At 51.2% G+C, this 16,254-nt stretch overlaps 1 protein-coding gene across 1 annotated transcript in view; it reads left to right on the top strand.

The window, feature by feature from the left end:
• Positions 1 to 14,526, top strand: part of LOC308675024 (uncharacterized protein) — a 113,634-nt gene extending 99,108 nt beyond the window's left edge. The window contains exon 6 of the mRNA XM_081339968.1: positions 14,246 to 14,526. Coding sequence (XP_081196094.1) covers positions 14,246 to 14,511 — 266 coding nt within the window. The 3' untranslated portion in view covers positions 14,512 to 14,526. The remainder of the gene's footprint in view (positions 1 to 14,245) is intronic.
• Positions 14,527 to 16,254: the final 1,728 nt, after the last annotated feature.

The following is a 16,254-nucleotide window of genomic DNA, read 5'->3' as shown; positions in this document are numbered from 1 at the left end:
TCCTGCTGGAAGTCCCTCTCAGAGATGCCTGCTTCCCAGTTACGGACCCGTTTGAGTCCTTCCCAGATGCAGAAGACTCCTTGGCCCTGGGAGTTCTTTCCAGGCACTTGAGAGTGCCCTCCGAGGATGCTCCGAGACAGAGTGACTTTCCCAAAGGCCTCTTGCAACCGTAGCCACTGCTTGAAGTCCCGGTTTTCAAGAAAGAAGTTTACCAGCCTTTCTGCAGCCGGAAGGGGCAAAGGCTCTCAGTGCCCTCCATGGCAACCCAACAAGCAGAGAAGCAGAACAAACAAACCTTTGTAGCATAAAATAGCCCCCCCTGTGAGATTCAGGGGATAAAGAAAGTGCTAATTATAGCGAGTTCCCTCGTACTCCTCAGTTTGTTCCATTCTTCCAAAATCATATGCCAGCCGCAAAAAATGTTAACATTTGTATGGAAAGAATTTGGAAGCAGAAACTCCCAACAGTGCCTGGGGTGCCCGTCTCTTGGCATTTCCACTTGGACGGAGGTCCAAGGGGTCTTTTGAGGCCAACTTCTCTGGGACAAAAGACAATCGCCTTCCATGTCCGAAACAAGGCGCATCTGGGCAGAGAGGCCCCAATTGGGCAGGACTGAAGCGGCCTGGCTCAAGAGCTTCCAGGAAGATTGGTCAGATGCCTTCAAGATGCCCATCAACAAGAGGGAGACAACCCGGGCTGGCTTTCTCCAGAACTGGATCAAGGAAGAACCTCAGGATATTTCTTCTTCATAAGAGACCCTCATCTGAATGTCCGGCCCTCTTTTCTCTTCCTCCTGAAGGAGCCAAATTCTGGGAAGAAGAGAAGGGTGGAATTCCTTCTGACTTTAGCAAAACATCTGTGATTATGTGAACAGGCGCAAAGCCAAAGCAACATTGGATCACTGGATAGGAGACCTGCCCTCACCCTGAACCTAGGAGTGGATGAAGCCAAGAAAAGAAGGGAATTTGAGTTGGGGGTGTGGGGGTATGGGGGGAGGGCGGAAGCCCGGATTCCTGCATTAAGCCTGGCTCTGCAGAACTGGCTCCTTCCAGACTTAACATCTGGGAAGCCTTCTCAAGTGAGGATCGGGCAGTAAGTCAGGGAATTTAAGCGCCAAAGGTTCTGCAGATGCAACCTACGCCCCCCCAAGGGTAGATTAATCCAGGGAGTATGGCTGTAGTATATTATTATTATCCTTCTCATCTTCTCTACTACCTCCTTTTATTAGTATTATTATGACGATGATTATTAGTCTGTTGCTTTGCATGGACCCTGAGAGCTTCTGCACTGGAGACAAATTCCTTGTATTTCTAATCACACTTGGCCAATAAAATATTCCATTTCTGTTTCTAAAAAAAGGGAGAAGAAGGTGGTGGACCATTCTCAAAGGGTCTCCATTCAGCAGAGCAGAATCCCCCTGGATTCCCCAGAACTTACCAAAGGGGGGGGGCTTCTCCCTCCTGCTCCCTCAAGGCAGCATCTGCAGCCTCATTTTGCTACTAGAGCAGCCCATGGCCAGAATCCCAGCAGGCCCTGGTCTCTCCCAGTCAGTGGACTCCTTTGGGTGGGCTTGGTGCTTGGAGGGGGGGTTATCTTCCTCTGGAAAACGAGGGCTGCTGGTTGAGCCCCCCTAGCCGGCCCAGGGCTGCTCAGAGCCCCAGTGCTGCCTTTCCCTAAATTGTGGCTTCCAGAGATCCTGCGTCCGCACAGCTTTTCTCAAAATACCTAAATGGAACCAGGAGAAAAAGAAAAACGACCCACAGCAGACAAGCTCGCTCCCAAAGCTTTTCCTAAGCCTTTTGGGAAGTGGGAAATCAAAAAATCAAGGCTTGGGGCGGAATCGGAAAATCAAGCTGTAATATCCGTGTTTGGCAAGGAATATTTCTGTAATATTGGAGAGCGAAGCAGAAATAAATCTGGCAGAAACAGGATTTTGTGCTCACGTGATGAGTGAGCGATTGTCTTGCAAAAAGTCACTCGCAAAGGTGTGAGCAGAAGCCAGGCGGTCTGTGCTAATCCCAACGGGTGGCACTTCTGAAAGGTCCCCCCAACAAATCCTTTTTGCATGACACCTTCACTCTCCACTGGGCTTTGCAGGGTGTTATCAAGGAATTAGCATAATTAGCTTTAACTCCCAGATCCCTGGCTTGGTGCCCAGGAGAGGGGGCTCCTGCCTTTCGGAAGGCAACTGGCCGAGCATCCGTTGCGGGGGGGGGGGGGAAATATCCCTTGAACTTGTGTGTTACTTTCAGAAAGGGCTGGCCATTCATTTATACATCCGGTGTGCAATTTTCTGCATCACACACTCCTCTGCTGTTGCACACGCCTGGAAAGGCTGAGGTTTTCAAGCTTCCATTTTTCTTTATAAGCTCAAGCATCTAGACCTCATGTTTCACCAACACTTCATTGATATATAGTTACTTTCTGCACGGTTATATGGATGCCATTGGTCCTTTCTGCACCTCGAACCATCAGTCTCCGAGTCTCCCTTGCTGCCAGGGGTGGCGGTGGTCAACCTGGCACCTTTTTCTCTTGTCCCTTCTGTCCAGCAAGTGAGTTCAGGCATCTTTCTTCCTGACGTCCTCTTAGCCCAGTTGTCCAGTCTCTATTTCCCATTCTGCAGGGCTGGGAAGGATGGGAGGCGAGGCTGAAGACACTTGGAAGGCAGCCTGTTGGGGGGCAGGAAACCCCCAATTGCATCCCAGGTGCCTGTGGGGCAGAGGAAGAGGGGGGCTCTTGCTGGCTTCTTTTCCTGCAAACAAATCTTCCACAGATTTTGCTTCCCTGCCCACCTCATCCCCCTGCACCCCCCCCCCGGTCTCAAGGCACCAGGCAATGAGTCACAGACCCCCCTTCTCCGTGGCTGCTGTTGTCAGTTGTGGGTGCCACCCTGCCCCATTAAGCAGGGGAGAAGGAAAGCACGTGCACAATTAGCGCGTTAATTAATTGTTTTCTCTCTCTCCAGAGCTGGCTGTTGATGAAGCTGAGGTTTTTCAGGCTTTTCTTTCAATAGAAAAAGGAAGGAAGGAAAGGCACAATGTCAGAGCCATCTTTGCAACCCCCCGCCCTCTTCCCACCGCCCACCTTTGAACATTTAAGCCTGCCTGGACTCTGGCTAAGTGGTCTCTTTTTGTGTTCTTCCCTTCTGCTGTGTCCAGTTTCCGTTTGGCCGCCGGTTGCCCTGCGACATCTATTGGCACGCCGTCTCCTTTCACGACAATGCCATTTATTCGGGACAAGTCAACAAGTTTCCAGGTATCTGACCTTTGGTGAGAACTGGGGCTGGCTTGTCTAAGGAAAAAGGGATGCCAAAAAGCCCAGCCCACCCGGGACCCCCTCTGCTGAACGCCTGGATGCCTCACAGCTCCGATGTTTCTTGGCCCTCCTTAGCCCGAGATCAAAAACAAGGATGCTTCATCTACTCTGCAATTGTCTAACATTGAGTCTACTCAGAAAGGGTCCAAAGCCAACTGCCACCTCTTCTCTCTTAAACCTGGTCTTACGTCTGCAGGTAGCCTCCTGCTGTCATTTTTCAAGAGAGGAGAAAACATTTGTTAAAATGTTTTTAAAACCGATAAAGGGCTGAAATGAGGGCTCCTCGCTGCTCTCTGAGCTTGGTTGTTTTCTTGCAGACGTTTCATTACCCAACTAGGCTAGGAGGGAGGGGTCGAGTGCTAGAACAGAGAGCAAACCCCACTCCCTTCTAGCGCTGATGATGTTACCTACTTGGGTAATGAAACGCCTACAGGAAAACAAGCCAGCTCGGAGAGGATCAAGAGCACCTCCCAATATTTTAAATGCCTGTCACTGAATGCTGTCCGCTCTGTAAAGTCCTTTGAGGCTTGGTCCTTGCGGTGGATGCATATTTTAATGGGACAAACTGAAAACAATATGATAATGGGGCTGGTTTCTGGGTGAAAGCCATGCCCAAATAAATATTTGCTGTTACTTGATTTTGCTGAAAAACATACGCCTCCCTCAGGGGACCAGTCAAAGCGGTCCCGTCTCTTTTCTCTGCCAAGAGAGATTCCTCAGATGGGCCATTTTCTTTTAAGCAGTGAGGAATCGAACACAACCTTTCCTTGAGATTGGGGCTATTAAACTGCTTAAAGCTCCCTGATTTCCCATTAATCTCTTCCTGAATCCGGCTAAGGAAGGACCACGTTCCTGGCTCATCGCTGTTCCTGCCTCCGCTTTACTGTGCTAATACAAGGATCTATAAAAAGGCCTTCCCTGGGATCAAATTGGCAAAGAAAACGGCTCCTTCCAAGTGTAATTAAACCTTGGGGGGGGGGCATTCCTCTCCTGGCTGCAAAGTGTGAGCCACTCAGTCTGAAGAAAATCTTCAGCAGTAACCAAGTCCTATTCTTGGGTACTTTGAAAAGCAGGGGAAACTTTGAATATCACACAGTCCGATCAATACATGATAAATTGGGCTATGCACCTTTCCACCCTGGCGGCACAAATGTGCATATTTAGGAGCTTCTTCTGCTGTGAAAGTTTACTCCCTGTTAAGCAGGTTTGGGAGTTTAGCTTCAGAGAAATAAAATAGCCCTTGTACCCATATATGATGGCAGGGGCTGCAGCTCACCTCTGTGACAGGGAAATTTTAACATTCAGTATGTTTAATTTATCATCATTAAGTTGATCAGCTTAATGGATCCTTTGGGCAGTTTATAAGGTTGCTTAAACAGTCAAACAATCGATAAAATATAAAATAGATGACTAGGTTGGGCAGCAAGGAAAGTAATAAAAGGGCAGAAGAGCCAGGATCCGTCTCTAGGGCAGAGATTGAATCTCAGGGCTGGGAACGGCCCCTTTGATGTGAGCATCTTCTCCGGCGCTTGGCTGGGCCTTCTGGGTTGGCGCATCTCAGTGGGCAGCTGCCCTTGCCAAGCTCCTTCCTCTGCCCGCCAGGCATGACTGAAATGGCACGGAAGGTGAACCTGAGTCGCGCCATGAGAACGATGCAGGAACTTTTCCCTGAAGAGTATAATTTCTATCCCCGTTCCTGGATCCTCCCGGAGGAGTTTGCCATCTTTCTCACCGAGGTAGGTGGGGGCTCTTTGAGTTCTGCTGCAAATATCCACCAAGGAATCGGGGGTTTTAGCTTCGATCTTCCATTGTGCCCACATCTGCCACGGCCTCTGACTGAGGCTGGGCCCATAATTTGCAGCCAGGGTGCCTGGAGGGCACCAGGTTGGGTGGTTTCTCTGAAAATCTAAGATTTTGTCCAACTTTTCCCATTTCCCTCCTGATGCTTCCGCCAGGGGGCAGCACACATCCGAGGGAAAGGTCGATGGAGGGGGGGGGGAAAGAAGCTCTCTGGGGGCGAGATCGGAATGCAGCCTTAGGCTACCCCATTCTCTGCCTGCCTCAAGTTTTGCATTGTGCAAGTCTGGGGCAAAGCAGGAGTCATGATGTCATTCACACTGTGGCAAAATCTTCTGATGCCATCCTGGCACCAGCATGTCCTTTGTTCTCCAAGTCTAGGACAATCCCCGAGTTCGAGAGAAGCAGGGGAGCAAGGAGATATTCACCTCCCAGTAGGCAAAATGAAGCCGATCCATTTTTCCCCCCTCCTCTCTCTTCGAAAACTGCTGAGAGGCAAGGTGGCCGTCCTTGCAGACAAAAACAATCACACTTAAATATTTACAACCAGCTGCCAATAGGAAGCGTCTCAGTGGTGGAGAGGAGACACAAAAACAGACACAGACAACACAACACAACCGACTGTGGAGAATCTCCTGTGATTTATTTTCCGATCACCAATAATAGAGGCGGGAACGCTGGCGGGAGGCAACTGGTCCTGCTGTCGTAATTTAAGCAGCTAAATTAAGGCCATCATTTATGTGGAATCACCTGTGGTCCTCAAGCTCACGGGCTGCTGCACTACAAGGCCCAGCAGGCACGGATGATTTTTTATTTCCCCAGCTTCTAGCTGGATGACCTACCTTTGGCTGGTATCAACCTTCAGCAAGGTTGAACTTTTAACAGGCATCCCGGGGTGGGGCGTCGTTCAGGCGTCCTGGGGTCTGTGGTGCAAATTAAAAGGTAAACAGAAAACCTTCCTCCCTCCAGGCGTTGGGGTAAAATTAAAACTCCGTGTGGCAAGCCAAGCCGGCGTTTCCATTGGCTTGGCTCCTCCCGCTGCCCCACCCAGCACAGAGAGTACCGGGCTGCCTTCCGAGGGCCGTTTGGGGTGGGGGGCTCAGTCGGTGCTGCGGTGGCCGGCTGCACCTTGGCCGGACATTGCTGGCCATTAAGGAGCGTTTTCCCTTTGCTGCATTTAGAGTGAACGGCTCTAATGTGGTGGCTTTGGGAAGGAGGACAGCTAAGGACCTTCTACCAGCAGCCCCCTTCCTTTCGTCCTTTCACCACAGCAGATATTTTTTGGGGGGGGGGCTCTTTGGTGGCTGCCCATCAATTGTCCACCATCGGGGCTGCTGAGAGGCTGTGAAATGTTGGTTAACATTCACGGGCGGTCATGGAGAAACTCAACTGGCAAACTTCACAAGCCAAAATAGTTACACTCGCCTTTTGGGAGGCCAGTTGTAACTTTAATGGTCACTGTGACCAGTCCTAAGTCCAGGACAACCTATAGGCCAGGGGTAGGCGACCTTGGCTCTTTTATGACTCCTTGCAATCATCTCCCATAATCCCCAGCCAGCCTTCCCAGGGCCTGCTAGAGGCCGGAGCCTCTCCTGACTTCAAGATGGGGACTTCCAGGAGGCTTGGGTGGGAGGTCAAAACCTCGCCAGCCCTTTCCAAGCTTGCTTTTCTCAACCTGAGGGTCCCCGATGTGGCCCGGATTACAAAGACCATGTGACTGGTGGGGGGAGGGGAGAAGTGGGGGCTTGGTGGAGCCCAAAGAAGGCCAGACGTGGGGATCACCCACTGCCTTTGGCAGAGGCGCTTCCAAAACTCAGCCCTGGAGGAACCGCCTCAGGGCGACGCTCGGCAGCCGCTGGACCGAGTCAGCAGCAGGGCCGGGTTTTCGGATCTCGCGAGTCCTGCCGAGGCTGGAATGAACCGGCAATTAGAGGGAGAGGAAGCATCTTTTCCCCATTTATGGCTTCGAAAGAGCTCCGCCATCTGCTCCATTGTTCAGTCTGGATTCACGCTCCGATTTTTTTGCCCAAGTTCTGTTGGGCTTGCATCTTAAATTGCTGTGGGTGAGCAGAATCTCTTGTGGTTGTGGGATGTTGCCAGCGCGGATTTGTGTGGGTGTGTATTTTTGTTTTGCTGACTGAAGTGACAATAAGGAAAAGATGTGAAGGGCTGCTGAGGAGCAGAATTCAGCTTCTTCACCCACCGGAGTGCCTTCCTCCGAACCAAAATAACTGAAGAAAATTCTTCCTCTTTTGGGTCACCTAGTTTAGCCTCTTCGCCTCAATATTCTTTGCGGGCCGCTGGTCCAAGCACCAACTGGGCCCTACCTGTTGAGCTTCTGGGCTCAAAAACCTCGGCTCAGGTGTTTCCACCTGCTGGGACACTTCAAGGCCGGGATGCAGCCTCTACCTACGTATGGGAGGCAGATTTTCTCCACCCTAGAAAACTTTTGTCTCGGCTATTTGATTCCTCTGGAGTTAAAAGAGGAAAAAACGGAGACTTACCTTTAAAATACCTGTTTGGGGGCAAGGAAGATTAAAACCAGCGCCTGGCAACGTAGGCACAAGGTAGCGTCCTTGTCCTGGCAGTGCAAGCCTCCAAGCCTTGGCAAGAAGAGGTCCGGGGAAATGCAGAATTTGGAAAATTCTGTACTGCAGGAGAAGAACAGTGATTCTTAATTTGAGGAATTTAAGCAGAGCTTAGAGGAAGTTAAGCCAAAAGCAAAGCAAAGGAAGGCATGCTGTCAATCATCACAATGATTATAATAAGAATGATGAGGGTATCTTTAGATCCATCGCTAAGAAATAATCCATAGTAGCGGGTTAAGTCCGTGACAAAAGTAGCATTTGGATGGATGCACAAAATAAAATCCATTTTGGGGGGAAAAGAGCCTTTGTGTTAAGAGGAGTCCACCCCCCCTTCATGGGGAGGGGGGCTCCTCTCTGAGGATTTAATATGCAATCTGGATTACACAGAAGCATCTCAACAGGAAGCCACACGCACTCCTTGAGCATCTGGGACCCTGAGTTAATTGTCAGGTTTTATTAAAAATTGTAATGGATGGGATTTATTTTAATATCCACCAAGCCGCTCTCCGTGCCAGGCGACGGGAAGGAGGCTGTGGGCAGCTCCAGGGATCCCGGTAAAAGCCCTGTTTCCTTGCCGGAGGCAGCGGCAGAGAAGAGCTTTTCCTGCGGGAAGCCGAGAGGGGGGAGGACCTGATTTATTTCCGCCCGCCCCCTCCCCTTCCCAGGAGCTGGCCAGGCAGCCTCAGAAGCCAGCCTCCAGCGCTAGCCCTGAGCCAAGTGGGGATCAGGTCTCACCGCCCCCCAAAGCCCCTCTTTGCGTGCCAGGATGGAGCGGGAGGGAGCTCCGCAGACGGGCCAGGGTGGATTGGGTGTTGGTCCTCCTGCTGTCCAAAGCACCCTGGGGTCCCTCTCCCCCCCTCCCCCCAATTCCCAGGCCTTAAAAGCCTTCTGCAGAATGTCTGCAGCCCTTGATTCAATCCCTAGTCATTGGTGGTTTATCTCTCTGGTGGGAATAAAGTTGGGGGGTCTTTCAGCTCGGTAGCTGGGCCTCCTCCTTCACCCACCACAAAGCCCGCTTGAGTCTTGTGCCCTGCGGGTGCCTTGGCGAGTCCGACCCGTCCCGCGTGCCGGTCTCATCTCGGCCACTAACCCAGGGACCCAAATCCACTTCAGGGAAGGGACTCTGACGCATCTTAGGAGCTGCCCCCTGCCAAAAGGGATCCAGGGGATTTTTAGGGAAACTAAGGAAGATTTGACTGGCAAAGAGATCAGATTTCAGAGCGAGGCTTTTGTGTTACGGAACAAAAGGTGATAATGAAACACTTTCATTAAGAAGAGAAATAAAATGGATATTGTTGCTAAACAACTTAATTCCCGAAGGATTAGATGAAGGTGCTCAATATTTACCATTGATTTGATTCTTGCAGGTTGCAGCTTTTTCCTTCGTTTTTTCCTGACGTCTTTGCCAGAAGAATATTTTTGCTCGAAGCTTATTATTCTGTGCAGCCAGATACGTTTGTTAGTTAGTTTGTTTTAAAAAAAATACTAGCGTTAGAAATAATGTTCTTTTGCAAACGGAGCTTTCTGGTGGACTTCTAACCATTAAGTTTCAATCTGTTTTTCTGTGGCTTTATGAATAATTAAAGGGAAAAAGAGCACGAAGGCATTTTTGATCGACCTGCTAGAGAATTTGTGAGTTTATTTGATTTTCAGCCTGAAACAGTCGAAAGGGATAAGGCAAGAAGATGTTTCTAAAACGCAGATTTAATTAGCTTTAGCTGTTTCCTTTCTAAAAGCGGACATTTTTTTCTCCTTTCTGCAAATGGTGGTTCTCTACATTAGCTGCAGGTTACCTGATAATACCTATTTGTTTCGGGATTTTAGAGATAAAAAATAAGTGCTACTCCGCCTAAGGTGTCCGTCATTTGCAGACGGGCCTCCTTAGATGCGGAGGCAGGCGATGCATAATGCAGGATGTTAGTCATGCCTCATTTCTGACATGAAGTTTTTAACGGGGATAAAACCGTTCACGGTGAGCCGCTTTAGCTGGTTTTGTTTTACGGCGGCCGTTCTGGAAGAGAGAAGCGAGAACCGAAGAGGCAGAAGGGGCCACTTAAACCAGGGAATCCCAGGAGAGAGAGGTCTTCCCCGCGACCCTCCTTGAGAGGGTGCCAGCCCTGGTTTGGCAGTGCTCCCTGGCCCTCGACCTACGACCACAATTCAGCCCAACGTTTCTGTTGCTAAGCAAGACGGTTGTTAGGTGAGTTTTGTCCCACTTTAAGACCTTTCTTGTCACGGTTCTTAAGTGAATGCAACCTCCCCATTGACTTTCCTTGTCGGGAGGTCACAAAAAAGGATCACCTGTCCCCGGGACGCTGTGGCCGTCATAAATATGAGCCCGAATTTTGATCACGTGACCCTGGGAATGCTGCAATGGTCATAAGTGTGAAAAACAGCCCTAAGTCACTTTTTTCAGGTTTGGTCACTAAACAAACAGTTGTAAGTCAAGGACTACCTTATTCTCCTTTTCCTGGTTTGCTTTACCGGTTGGGTTTCTGCTCGCCAGGCTGCTGCTGCGGAGGTGAGGCAGAGCCCAGGAAGGGAAGGTGGGCCCCCACCCTCTCTAGGAGGGGAAGCGCAAGGCAAGGAATTAACCAGCGTTTATGCAGATAATCTGTATTGGCAATTACGGCAATTAGATCAGGTAGCTAATTGCTACCTCGGCTGGCCTTGTTTTGTCTCGGCGGAGCAGAGGCGAAGAGCCGAGGGTGGCTGCACCCAAGACAGGCGCCGGGAGCAGAGGGGCCGCTCTGGGTGCCCTCCGGCTGGAGGGGGGGGTCAGGCCTGGGGCTGGGTGGTGGTGAGCGATCTGTTCCTCCGGGCCCTCGACCCCGTCCCCCCACCTGGCTGGGCCCAGCTCCCTCCCTCCAGCACTGGGCAGGGGGACACAGCACGGAGAGAAGGGAAGAGGGCTGCAAATCTAGCCTGGTGGAAGTAGTCAAATGTTATTAACTCGTGAGGAATCCAGGATTGGGAGCGGCCTCCTTGCCTCCCGCTCCCTCCCCTCCATTCGTGGTTCCATTTCCAGTTTTTCTCAGCGCAGCTCAGCCTCGGCTCCCAGAGAGCGGTCAAAGGGCTAGTGAAGCTGCAAGGCAGCCCCTCCAGAGCAGAGGAAAGGGCTTCTGGGGGTGATCTGGGCTCCCTTCCCACGGGTGGCGAGTCCCCCTTTCATTCCCCAACTCCCCCTTCTGCTAGATTTGGCCAACTGGGCTTAACCCAAGGGGGCAAAATCCTTCCAAGAGCACCCCAGTTTGCAAAGCTCATTTATGGCCCAAGAACGCAAATTTAGAAATAGTTTTAGGGCGAAGGGTCAGCTTGTTCTCCCAGAGTGGGTGAACAGAATGGTGCAGTCCTGATTTTTAAATTGGGGAATGGATCCTGGTCCCAGCATACTTTACCATCGCTTGCATATAACCATTGCTTGCATATAGCAACCCTGACTCTGCTCTAGCCACACACACCCAGGCGCCATCCCTACACACTTCCAACACTGGTTGACCAAGGGGAGCAAAGGAAGACACCTACCAGCAGAGGGGTCCCCACGGCTCCGCTGTGACCCTGGGGCTGCCAGCAGCTCCCCACCCTGGAGGCCAGCTTTGCGTCAGTAAAGGGCCTGCCCCCCCCGGAGCCCCTTCTGTGGCACCTTCTCTTTGCACCGAAGCAAACGCTTCTTTCTTCCCTCTGATTCCCATCTGCCCAGCTCCTGCCCCAATTTCTTTGCTCTTCTGGGGGGGGGGGGGTCGGCAGCCTTGGAAAAGGCTTGTGAAAGACCAGGAGGAAGAATTAGCACCTGTGCCTCATTAGTGGCACAGTAATTAGCTTCCTCGAAGGATGCCAGAAAGCAGCCGCCAAGATCCCCAGAAACCAAAAGGCAGGGCAGGAGCCCAGTGGCACCATATGCCCAAGGTCTGGGCATCGCTGGCAAAGGCCATCTGGGTCTGGCCGTAAAGCAGGGGTCTGCCTGTGCTGGCTGGAAAAGAGAGGGTCCCCCAGAAGCAATGACCCGCCTGTCTGGCTGGAGGGGACGCCAAGACGGGGATGCCCAGCCTTGCTGGCATGAGCTTCAGGTGTCTGGCATCGTTTAGTCCAGATGCCCCAAAGCCTCAGGCTTTGGAAGCGGTGCAGAATTCTTCCCCTATCTTGGCAAACGCTTATTAGTGCATACAAGCTATTTCACGGTGTGCATTAGTGTGTGTGTGTGAGATGCACCAACAACTCGTATAATTGCTGCTACCTAGCTTGCTTTTTCCCCTTGGTAAGTTGTCACCCAGGTAGAGGTTTGGAAGACCTGAAGGGGCAAATGCGGGGTCTCTAATCCAGGGAGGACAACTGCATGTGAAGACGGCTGAACATTTTGAACTGAAAGGAGGAAAGCTGTGAGGGATGGAGAGACATTGGAGAGGGGAGCAGAAATGAAAGCTGTATGGACTTCTGGAAAAAAAACGACAAAAACACCAAGACTGGAAAAATGGCCACAAAGGTTGGGTGTGGATCAGGCAACTGCAGAAATGTTCGAAGCTGGAGGTGTTGTGCCTGCAAGAGGGCCCTGCAATTTATTTAAGGTGTTGTGAAAAACTGACAACTGGGAGACTGCTCTTTCCTTGTGTGGAGGAGAAGTTAGCAAGAACGAAGGCAACAACTGCAGGTCGATTAATTTGTTAAGTGTGCCTGGAAACTTGACGGGCGGGAAGGTGGCGAGAGGTGACCTGTGGGAAGTGAGAAGTGGCTTTGTGCCAGGCAGGGTGGATGTTGGCTGTTCTGCCCATCATTAAGAAGGGGAGGAATGTGACCTTCCGGTGTACATTTGTGGGTTGCAAGAAGAAAGCAAAAAAAAAAGGGAAGGTTAAAGTAAATAGGCTTGAATTCCGGCACGTTTTGCACAAGGAGTTGAAGGTCAGTTGCTGGATGCAGAGAGTTGGCGTAGCGCAGAGAGGACGACGTGTGTGATATTCTGTTGGCTGCTAAATTTAGAAATAAATACCTAAGGAACGCTCGTGGTGGCTGGCAGCGCCCGGTGTGCATTTATATGCAGATGTTGCCGCTGCTCGGCTGAGAAAACCGGAGTGATTTTCAGCCAATGTTAGCTTGTACGAAGCAGCGAGGGGTCTGGCCTGAAAATTGATGTATCTGAGACCGAGGTAATTGGGTTTTGACAAGGAAAATGGAGTGAAGGATTGCAGTTTATACGTAAGTGCCAAGAAGCCAGGACGGCAGGTGAACGTTGGCGCCTTCGTAAAATGTTTACTAAAGACGGGGAAAGGAGAAGCGGAGGGTGGCTGGTCTGCCAGGAACACTTCTTGGAAAAACTGAAAGAGGCGATATGGAAGAGATTGGGTCAAGAATGAATGCAGGCAGTCCTCAATTTATGACCACAATCGAGCCCAAATTTCCGTGGCTAAGCAAGTCAGTTGTAGACTGAGGTTTGCCCCGTTTTATGACCTTTCTTGTGAAGCGAATCGCTGCAGCTGTTAAGTTAGTAACACGGTTGTGAAGTGAATCTGGCTTGCCCGTTGACTTGGTTTGCTAAACAAACGGGTGTAACCTGAGGACTAAGAGGAAGATAAGAAAGGTTTCCTGCCTGAGCAGGGGGTTGGACTAGATGACCTCCAAGGTCCCTTCCAACTATTGTTAAAGTCCTGGCTGAATGGAGACTCCCAGATCGCTCACGGGTGAGGCAATGGTCTTGCGTGAAACAGAGAAAATAAAGGGGGTTTGCAAGAAGCAGACAGCATGAAGAGCGTGACCAAAAAAGCACAGTGTTCTTACCTCACACCTCCTCTCCCTCAATGCCTTGGCATAATAGGTGGGCAGGTGGATGGATGGGTGACGGAGTCCTCCTCCTGCAGAATTTGGAGGTGCAGTTGACCCAAGGCAAGCTTCAGCACTGGCCCAACCCACCTACACCCCACAAAGACAATGAACTTCTCAGGCAAGCAGGTATCCTACACGGGGAAAAAGCTTGAATAAAATAGCTAAATAAATCTTTAATATTTTTCTAATTGCAAATGTACACAAATGGCACACACACATCATGGTTCTTTGCTCTGGACACGAACTACGTTCTCTGTACATTGTTCGACAGCAAAACTGAAGGAAACAACTCAGCAAGTCCTGCCGCTCGGCTTCATATTATTATTATTATTATTATTATTATTATTATTATTATTATTATTATTATTATTATTGTTCATTATTAATTTATTAAACATACTTACAAAAATTATTTTATTATTATTGTCATTTTTTGCTTGGTTTCTTTTAGAAGAGGCTATAAAACACGGAGATTGGTTTGAACAGGGAACAAGAGGGACCCAGGGCGCTTGTGTGCGCCAGAGAGGTATATATGAAGACACAGTGCTGCTGTCCAGGAGGGAAAAGGGAAAGGAGACCACATGGAGATTTTTTTTTCCACATAGCGGGTGCCAAACCACAGAGAAACTTCAGAGAGTCCCCTTTGGTTGAAAGATCACCGTCCTTCCCCAGTAGATCACCCACCAACCTCGGGGTTTTGGTGAAGACTTTCATCTCCCATCTTCTGGGTCCCTTGAAGTGCCCCAGTGCCACGCAGACCCTCGTGGCACGGTCTGGCAAGTGGTGGAGAACGAGGGCCGGACAGGAAAACACACCAGCAGCTGCTTTTCCTTTCCCCACCTTCTGCACCCCGATGCCCAGCTGGGGGGCCTTGCCCACCAGGGGGAGAGGTGGGGCTGCTTGGCTCTGGGGTCAAGCCAAACCCCTCCAGCCTGTCGTGCTGAACAAAGAGCTGGGTGGGGGCCTGTGGCTTGCCCTCCAACTCCGACGAGGGCTCTGACGGAGGGAGGGGGATGTTGGGCAAAACCCCCTCCCTGCCCAAACAGCTTGAAAGCGAAAGAGGCTGAACCCCTTGCTTGGATCAGGTCAAGACCGCCCGGTTGAGGGTTCAACTAACCCACGGCCACCCAAGAGCACCCAGAAAACCAGACGTGCATTTGGGGTGCACCCAGGGCCTCTGGTTCCTTTGCATTGTGGGTTGTTACCATTGTGGGGTGGTCCCCCACAGGGCCTTCAGCTCAGCCGTTGGGAACTTGGTGCTGTTCCCACCGAGCAGGCCTGGCCTGAGTGTCACATTCGGAAAGGATCCCGCATTGCAAAAAAAATACCTTTGCCTTTTTTGGTATTAACTTTTTTTTCTCCAGAATTTAGCGGGACCACAAAGCTCACTTCCAAAACAAGCAGCAGGAATTGGACCCCCAGACATATTTGGGGTTTCCAAGGGTGCAGATCCAGCCCCGGCTTCTCCCTGCGTGGCTGCAACACGATGCTGAACTCCTCAAAGCAGCCGCTTTGATATTGTCAGGCAAAAATAAAAAAATGGCACATCATATTCGATACTTGAAAACATCTTTCTCCATTTTACAAAGAGAACCTGTACAACTTCTAAAGATCAGTGTATTATAAGGATTAGTTGTAAAAACGAAAATCTTACAGATCGTAACAAGTTCATATGGCAGAAAGTTCAAGAACAGAAAAAACAGGCTTCGCGCACCCCAAGAACAAAATGGCAGCAGCCCCCCCCTCTTTCCGGTGCAATCCCTTTGGAGAACGGAGCTGGGGTGCCCTCCCACCCACGCAGGCTTGAGTGGCGACGAGGCGAGGGACCAAAGGGTCGAGGCCGAGCCCCAAGAGGCTGGACTGAGCCCTTGATGGCACAGGGGAGCCTCCGGGCATCCTAGGCCTCTGGCGGGCAAGGCGAGAGGGCTTACTGGACAGCTGCTTCCAGCATTTGTGACATGGCATTTGGCACCCTGGACAGTCCGCAGCAGCACCAAGGACAGCGCAGTTAGCCACTGGGAAGGGCGTCTCATGAATGCCTCTCTCAAAGGGAGGGAGGATCAGCTTGACCCAACAGCTGTGGCTCTGGGATGGCAAGGGGCCCAGGGAGTGGTTGGCAAGGAAAAGCGGTTGGCTCACTGCTTTTCCCAGCCTAAGACCCTGCCGGAGCACCGTGGCTGATGAAATCTGCGCTCCATTTTGCATGCACCCTCCTCGGTGATGGGCACCCATCCTACAGATGCCCCCCTGCGGCATTGGGGGGCAAGGAACAACTACTGGGAGGCGTCCGGTGGTGCCACGGATCTTTAGGCATTGGTTCCTTCGCCCCAGAGAGAGAGAGAGAGACAGAGAGAGAGAGAAAGTGGGGTGCAGAAAAGCAGCACGATTGTCTGTGAATGTTCGGGCCCAGGTGGGATCACAAGGTGGGGTGTTGTCGGTATTAAACTCGGGGTCTTCTGGGAAAGGACCCGGGGCCAGAGTTTGCATGCAGCCAGCGCTTGGAGCAAGCGGGGTTCAGCGTCCGGCTTCTTTTGCCTTCCTCCGTGGCTGCTGCCTCCTACACCTCACGCGCCCCCCCCCCGTCTCACAACGGACCGCACTGCCAAGACAGGCCACGGACCCACCGGCCCGGCTAGGGCTGCCCAGCGGTTCAGATTAGGGGAAGGGGTGGCACTTTTCAGAGGCTGCGTCCTTGCTCGGTTACTCTCTTTTGCGCGGCCTCGTCGAGGTGGCCAGCTTCCCA

The sequence above is a fragment of the Vipera berus genome, assembly GCF_964194415.1.
Source record: "Vipera berus genome assembly, chromosome: 15".
Lineage (NCBI taxonomy): Eukaryota > Metazoa > Chordata > Lepidosauria > Squamata > Viperidae > Vipera > Vipera berus.
This window is presented reverse-complemented; position numbering and strand designations above follow the sequence as displayed.